This window comes from Procambarus clarkii, chromosome 23 (genome assembly GCF_040958095.1).
Source record: "Procambarus clarkii isolate CNS0578487 chromosome 23, FALCON_Pclarkii_2.0, whole genome shotgun sequence".
Lineage (NCBI taxonomy): Eukaryota > Metazoa > Arthropoda > Malacostraca > Decapoda > Cambaridae > Procambarus > Procambarus clarkii.
Window position 1 is genome coordinate 10,712,576 of NC_091172.1, and position 8,655 is coordinate 10,721,230.

An 8,655-nucleotide genomic window follows, 5' to 3' on the forward strand; every position below is an offset into this window, starting at 1 on the left:
TGACAGACATATTCGGGTCCCTTCAATATGCCTAGCATCGACCCCGTTAGTGGCTCCCTCCTCCATAGCCTGCTGTTCTCTTATTATGAGGAAGGCAGAGAGGGATGGATGGAAGGATTTGAGGGAGGGATGAGAGGCAGTGATTGATGGAGGGAGGCATTGATGGGGAGAGGCAGGGAGGGATAGAAGCAGTGAGAGAGGGAGGGAGGGAGAGTAGCGGTGAGGGAAGAGTGGCGATGAGGTAGAGTGGTGGTGAGGAAGGGAAGAAGGTGTTTGGTTAATATGATTCACTTGTTATGTGGTCCACTTGTCCACTTGTGTGATCCAACTTGTCATATGAAGGAATTATTAACACTTTCGCGCTATCCGGACGCATCGGCGCATCCCGTTTCGTCTAACGCTAACGCATAGTGGACATAAAGTTGAGTCCTCTTTTAAAATATTTGTATAAAATTCAATTTTTATCCGATTTACTTTGGGTTTGTTTCAAACTGCGCGCTATGAGGCTCTCTTTCTCACCACTAGGCTGCATGGTACAATAAGTTCATGAAAGGTGTGGATAACTTCGATCAAATGGTATTTTGTCCCAAACGGGTTGCAGGTGGGTGACTTTAGCCGTTTATACTGGTAATGCTTCCCCCATATCATGTATTATATGCATATGTCTGTTTAGGGAATTTTATTCCGATCAATATACTGTACAACCAAAAATAACTGTGTTGTCCCGTCACCGATACCGGGTAACAATTTCACCACTTCCCACACTCTTGCGGGCGGGCCGCATCATTATTCTACGCTTTTATTCATATCACCGTGTTGGGAATTTCATTGCGAGTCCATTGATACCAAAATTAACGCTGTAGAACAAGTGTGGAGGTGATTACAATCCCAAGAGTAAAAACATTTTGTTGCTGATGGGCGCTCACGGCGAGTCATCTTCGTAGTTATTTATTTGGTGCTGGTATCCCTATACGTTTCGTGACTTGTTTTACTGATGTTCTTCTAGAGAATTTTATTGCGAACACGTTGGTACCAAAATGAAATACGTAGCATGAGAACTAAGGTCAGAAGAGTAAAAAGAGTATACACATTTTTGTTTATACGCTTAAGCGATAAAAACGCAGCGCGCACATTCGGTTGGCTGAGTGACCTTTGCGGAGAGCGCGAAAGTGTTAATTGTAACCTGTGATAGGATGGGAAAGTTTTCCACCAGTCTGTGAACTCTGTCCCAATCAGATAAGCAAATCCGCACATCCCCCCGCTTTGGCAAACTAGAGTACACCGAACCGGGTGAGTAAACCTGGTTTAAAAAGTGTGCGACTTAGCCGGAAATGCGGCAAATCGGGGTACGTTGAATCGAGGTTGTACTGTACTAGAATTATTAAGTACTCAGTTAGCGATTATGGTGATGATTATATAGCCATGTTTGTATCATGTTTTTGTTTATAATTGGGGTAAGAGCTTTTAGTTGACCATTTTATAAAAAATATTGGTAAAATAGCTTGAGGGAGTCATGAAGAGGCTCCTCCAGAAATAAGTTTTAAGTGACATGCTTCTTCATGTCATTTAATATTTGATGACATATGTTCCTTTGATTCCTGTCTTCCTAGATAAAATTCTTTAAGAATCTGATTACTTTGACATCTCTCCTCTTGTGTCTTTTAGGTTTTGTATTGACATCGTAAATGACATCTAGGAAGTTTTGATATTTCTGAGATTCATATGGTGCTAAATATAGCATTCCAGGCTTGGCTTAATATAAAATATAATTACTGTGCCTACTGTGTGAAAGTTCTACTTCAAAGCCTTTATAATATTTCTTTATAAACATGTATAGTACTGTATTATTATATTACAATTTTTATTATTATTATACAAGTTAAGTAAAGTGATGATACGTGATGTGTTTCTTCTTTTCACTGGATATATAAATAAAAGTAGGCATCCATCAATCTCAGGAGACTATGGAGTTGCGCTCTGGTTGTCGGTATGGAGTGACCTCTCCAGGGGCCAGATTCACGAAACATGAAATATGAGAGTAGGTGATGATCCTGGGCTGGTGGAAGCATTTACTATCACCAAATACCCCTGTTCACCTAGCAATAAGTATAGCTAGAGGTGTACCTTAGCTATACATACCCATCTTTAATTTGTTTTGTTTGGTTTTATTTTTAAATTAAACTTGGGTGAGACATGAAAGAAAGATATGCTGCACAAATGATGTTAGGTAAGGGTAAAAATGTAAAAAAAACTTTTGTCATTGAATACTTAGGCCTATAATTATGACTATAACTGAATATTAAGGCCTGTTCAAAAAGAGAGAGGGGAAGTAGGGAATAGAGGGAGGGATGAAGAGGGATGGGGACTGAAGAGAGTCAAGGGGCAGATGGAAGAAGGGTGGAATGGGGGGGGGGGGGTGAGAGGATAGACAATCCTGGACACCACAGTCTACCCCCCCTCCCAATATGTATGTATGTGTAAAATATATATATATATATATATATATATATATATATATATATATATATATATATATATATATATATATATATATGTATATATATATATATATATTAATACACACACACACACACACACATACATACATACATATATACAGAGTGGCACCTCGATTAACGAGCGGCTCTATTTACGAGCATTTCCAGTAACGAGCGAGCCACTCGCAGCAAATTTGTCTCTATTGACGAGCTTCACCTCTATTAACGAGCAAAACCACATGGTGCTTCCTAGCGTCTCGCGGGTTCTCGCAAATTCTCGGACACCTCCGACGCCAGTGTTGTTGTATCGCACACGACAAGCATCCCTCTGGATTTATTTGCACTTTTCTTTGGGCTTTTAGTGGTTTTGTGACTACAATTTGTAACGCACGATGTCGCCCAAGAAGCTGCTTGCTAAAGATAGTGTTGTCAAGAAGAAGAAAGACAATTACTGTGGATTTGAAGAAGGAAATTATAGCAAAGCATGAGTGTGGTGTCTGTGTGACTGATCTCACAAGGGAGTATGGCAGGTCCTCATCAACAATTTACACGATTAGTAAGGGAATGAGGAGGTAAGGGAGGATGCTGCCTCTTCCACTGAGATCAGGGAAGTGTTGGAAATGTTTGAAAAGGTGAACGCATTCTTGGAAAAGCTGCCCTGATATAGCAGTGCCAACCCGGTGTGTGAACATGTTTAATTAATTTAATAATTAACCCCTTTAATGTCACCAAACCTAGGTAATCTAGGTTTCTTTGTTAAACCCTGTTTTATTTAAATATAGTTGAAATTTGATTTATATTAATCATTTGTTGGAATTAATTGAGTCCATTTTTATATTCTTGGGTTCACATTTATTATAGGATCGTAAATAAGCTTATTTTTGTTAATTATTATTAAGATTATTTTTCTTTATAAAGAAATAAGGACAGCACCATCTGTTGGACGTAAGAGCAACACACGCTGTAATCTCCGAAAACTCTTCACCGATTGCTTTGAAATTTTGACACAACGTTGTATTCGAATAGGCGCGTCTTTTTATGTACCTACTATATAGATGCCACCACTGTGACAGGTAAAAACATGCGTTTTTGAAAAACAGCGCCATCTGTTGCACATAATAGCAACATGCACGTTATACTAAATATGTCACGAATTCCATTTCAATGTTTCCGATTGCATTGATAAATTTTATTTTCATACTTTTCGATTTATTTAATTTTTTATTGAATTATTTTGTGTGACATTGTGTTGGAATTAAGCTGTGTTGTTTACCATACTGTTCATTTTATAAGTATACGTATAGAAGCCACACCTGTGACAGGTAAAACAATGCTTTTCTTGAAAAACAGCACTTATCTGTTGCATTTAAGAGCAACACACACATGCTGTACTAAATATGTTACAATTCCATTTCAGTGTTTCTGATTGCATTGATAAATTAAATTTTCATAGATTTTGATTTATTTTCATTTTGATTTAATTGTTTTGTGTGAATTGTGTTGGAATTGAGCTGTGTTGTTTACCATACCGGTCATTTCGTGAGTATATTTTATTTTTTATTTTTTCATATTTTCATTTCATTTTTTATTTTATTATATTTCAGTGATGGGAACATCAGATCACTTGATGTTCCCAATTTTCTGATGGGAACATCAGACCATTTGGGAAGGCATCGGATAAGGGAGTGGGGAATGGTGGGATGACGAGGGGATGGAAGTGAGAGATGGTGGGGAGGACGAGGGGACAAGGGGAGGGGGTAATGGTGGGGAAGTACGAGGGGACACGGGAGTTTGGGATGGTGGGGATGAGGTGATGGGGGAATGGAGAATGGTGGGGAGGACGAGGGGATGGTGGAGTGGGGAATGGTTGGGAGGCCGAGGAGACGGGTGAGGGGCGGGGAATGGGGGGGAGGACTGAGGAACAGGAAAGGTTGCTGTGTCTCAGTATATTTTGCACACATTGCTGAGCCACAGCAATGCGTGGCCGGGTACTGCTAGTTAGTAATAAAGTAGATGGCACATGCCTTGGTGTTCTCATCGATAACAAGCTGAATTTCTAGGGACACATTCTAAATATATAAAAAAAGTTTTTAAAACTGTTGGCATTCTTTCTAAGATCAGATATTATGTACCTCGCCCTGCCCTGGTGACACTCTATTACTCTCTCATCTATCCTTATCTCAATTATAGTACTTGGGCTTGGGGTTCTACTACACAAAATCATCTACGTCCTCTAATTACTCAACACAAAGCTGCTATTAGAACAAAATCTAACTCTGGCTCCAGACAGCAATTGGTACCCTTACTCAAATCTTTGAATAAGTTAGATATTAAGTCACTGCACATCCTCTCATGTGTACTCTATATATTTAAAATTCTGAACTGCAATGTCAATCCTGACCTTAGAAGCTTCCTAGAAGGTTGTAACAGAACACATGGGCATCACACCAGAAACAAATACCTATTTGATATTCCAAGAATGCGACTTAACCAAATTAGAAATGCTCTACAAATCAAGGGACCCAGAATGTGGAATGACCTCCCCAATTATGTCAAAGATTGTACCTCTCTCAATCAGTTTAAGAGTGAAACTAAGTACTACCTAATTAACTCCATGTAACCTACCTTACCCCCTAATTGTCAAGCCATGTCTTGGTATTTTAAACAATGCTGTTTGTTGATCAACTTGTACAATTGCTGATTTCTGCCATGTTCCCCCCTTTTTTCTTTTTTTTTTTTCATTCCTTTTTCAACACAATTTATACTTTAGTCCTAATTACTATTAATTTAAGTTTTAGTCTAAGTGTTTTTCCCCCCACACCTTGGGCCAGATTCACGAAGCAGTTACATACATACTTACAAACGTTTTCCTTCTTAGCATCTTCGTAGCGACTATGCCGGTATTCAGGTAGGCATCTAAGTTTCAAAAATCTTCGTAAGTATGTTCCATCGTGCTGAGGTTGCTTTCGACCACTCGTAGCTTTACGCAAACTGGTTATAACTCAATTTTTCTCTAATACCTAACACGTAGGATCGATTTTATTATAAACAAACATTTTAGCTAGCTAGTCTCATCAAGTAGTAGTCCTTTGTGTTAGCTATATATGAATTCTCTGCTTGAAACTTGTAGTAAATATGTCTTTTATGATATTAGAATTAGTTTTATAATAGCAAGATATTATACCAGTAGTTATTAAGTAAATAAACACTGGTGAACATGAAATATGAGAGAAGGTGATCGATGATCCCGGGCTGGTGGGAACATTTACTATCACCAAATGCCCCGGTTCACCTAGCAATAAGTATAGCTAGGGGTGTACCTTAGCTATACATACCCATTTTTAAATTATTTTGTTTAGTTTTATTTTGAAATTAAATCTGGGTGAGACATAAGAGAAAAATATGCTTTACAAATGATGTTAGGTAAGGATAGGGGTAAAAACTTCAAAAACTTTTGTCATCGAATACTTAGGCCTATACTTATGACTATATGGACTATTGTGGCCTGTTAAAAAGAGAGGGGGGAAGCAGGGGGTTCAAGACCTCTTCCTGTTTCACAATTTTGCTGTGTGTAACAATAAGTAATTGATAATAATAATAATATTTTATTTAGGAAAAGTACATACATAGATGCAGAGTTACAAACATTCTGAATGATTTATAGATAGAGCTAGTACATACAATACCTAAAGCCACTAGTACGCATTGCGTTTTGGGCAAGGTGAGGTGGGGAAAAAAACACTGAGACTAAAACTTAATAGTAATTGAGCTTAAAGTATAAATTGCATTGAAAGAAAAAAAAAAAAGATAAAAAAGGGGGTAACATGGTAGAACATATAATTATCAAAAGAAGGCACCATGCCGGGAAGGCTATGTAGCAGTAAGGCAGTGAGGTGAGGCAGCTACTTATTTGAGGAATGCTTATTTTGTTTACCTTATAAGCTGATGCAGCTTATTTTATTTGAGGAATGCTCAGCCGAGTCCTCTACATATAGCATGGAACGAATTTGTGTCCAAGACCTTTTTCTGTTACACAATTTGGCTGTGTGTTACAATAAGTAAGTAATTATCAAAAGAAGGCACCAAGCCGGGAAGGCTATGTAGCAGCATTGTGCGTAACAATAAACCTTTTTTTTTTTAACAGATAATGCACCTGTGAATAAACAAATCCTGTCATCTGTAAAAATAATGATACAGTTATTTAAATAAAGAATATAATGAAACAAATATTTATGGGTTGTTTAAACTCTTTTTCTACTATATATCCAAAGACGTGAAAAATTGACACATGCTGCATAATTTCATGAATGATTCAAAAGAAATATGATTATTATATATCAACATGAGATCTTAATGATTCATGGTTAACATGATTTAATTAGGATAATACTGGTAATAATACAAACTATTATTTAAAATCTTTATTACTGATTTTTTTTAAGAAGCTTAGGAATACACAGCAGTGTGCTGCTACTCTATCCTATATGAAAAATTACACAGTGTAGATAAAAAAACTAGCTATAAGTTCATCTAATATTGTACTCCCGTCTCACAGGATGGTTAATCATACATGGAATCGGGGAAGAAAATACCAGCCTCAATACAAAAAACGAATAAACTCTGATTAAACAACAACTTCCCGATTTTCACAAGAGGTAAGCAATTACCCTTACCAGTTTCTACAAGACTCCTCTCAAACAATGTATTTTTTTTTAACAAGCTTAGGTATACACAGCAATGTGTTTCCGTATTCTGTATGGAGGACCACACAGTGTAGATCAAAAACCAGCTACAAGCTCATCCAACATCCCCACCTCACAGGACGGCCAGTCATACATGGAATCATGAGAGAACAAGAAATGTGAGGCTGATTTATTAACCTCCACTAGCAAAATCTGGGTAGAGCACAAGAATATCCTTCATAATTCCTGAGTGTATGACGTAATTACAGTACTCATATAATTTAATTGGTACTCTAATTATAAAGTACCTCATACCATTTGGTCTGAAGTCACTGATAACAGGACAGTCACAGATATAGCGTTGGAGAGTATGTCCTCTTAAGTTGGACTGAAAAAGTATTTTTTTTTTCACCAAGAGGATTATAAACCCATGGAACCGGCTACCTGCTGAAGCCATAAATGCCAAAATCCAGCTAGAAAATATCATTAGGACAATTGGCGGGACCTTTAACAAGCCGCCGGCTTTCTGTCCTCGTCTAGGCTACTAGATAGTTGGTGGCCCTTGGGGTAAATTTCGGTAAATATGTATGTAAATAAATATCATAGCTTCTCAAATCTTGGGAGCGACAAGGAAAGCCACACAAAATCTCTTAGAATTACGTTGGTAAACAAAAAGTATAACATATTTGTTTACAACAATGTCAGTGCTGACTGGAGAAGTTGAAAAAAATAGTTTACATCGAAATATGCTAATTTTATAAGAAAATTCGACATAAATAGGTGGCAAGTGACAATGGATGAGCTCCGATATGTAGCCGTCGTGATTGGCTACAGCTGTAAGATGAAAAATGTTACCTTCTCTCTGAGTGGCCAAAACTTAGGCAATACTTAGGAACGTTCGTAGCATACTTACGAAGAAATGCATAGAGCTTCGTGAATCTAGGTCCTGGTCCGAAACGCTATGCGTATTGGTGGCTTTAGGTATTATATGTACTAGCTCTTATCTATAAATCCTGCATTATGTTTGTAACTTCATCTATGTATGTACTTATCCTGAATAAAAAAATAATAATTTAATTTTGATGCTACATGATGATTTATACTATTTTTACAGTATTTTAATACTACATGATGATTTATACAACATAATTAGTTAAATTAGGGAATAAACCACAATAACAAATTTGGTGCATGATTTATTAAAAAAAAACTTTGTGTCAAACTGCTTACATTCTTCCTCTCAGGATATGGATTTAACAAAACCGAATGGTGACAACTTCACGCACAAACATACAATCAGGATGATTAACATGGATGTAAACACAAGCAGGATCACAAAAAAAGGTTCACAGCATCGGATATTACATGAGCATCTTTAGTAGTATTTAGAGTTAATGATTGAAATGTTACAAGCTGAACTTTGCTGGAGATCATTCTTGGCACTTCACACTGGGTTGACAGAACATTGTATCTAG

General features: G+C 37.2%; 1 protein-coding gene across 2 annotated transcripts in view; it reads left to right on the forward strand.

Annotated features, from left to right (window-relative positions):
* LOC123764072 (uncharacterized) overlaps positions 1-8,257 on the forward strand; it is an 80,307-nt gene extending 72,050 nt beyond the window's left edge. For both annotated transcript variants that reach the window (XM_069329879.1, XM_069329880.1), the window contains one exon: positions 7,054-8,257. Coding sequence is in view for 1 of the 2 variants with exons in the window: in XM_069329880.1 (XP_069185981.1) it covers positions 7,054-7,062 (9 nt within the window). In the remaining variant the exon portion in view is untranslated. The remainder of the gene's footprint in view (positions 1-7,053) is intronic.
* Positions 8,258-8,655: the final 398 nt, after the last annotated feature.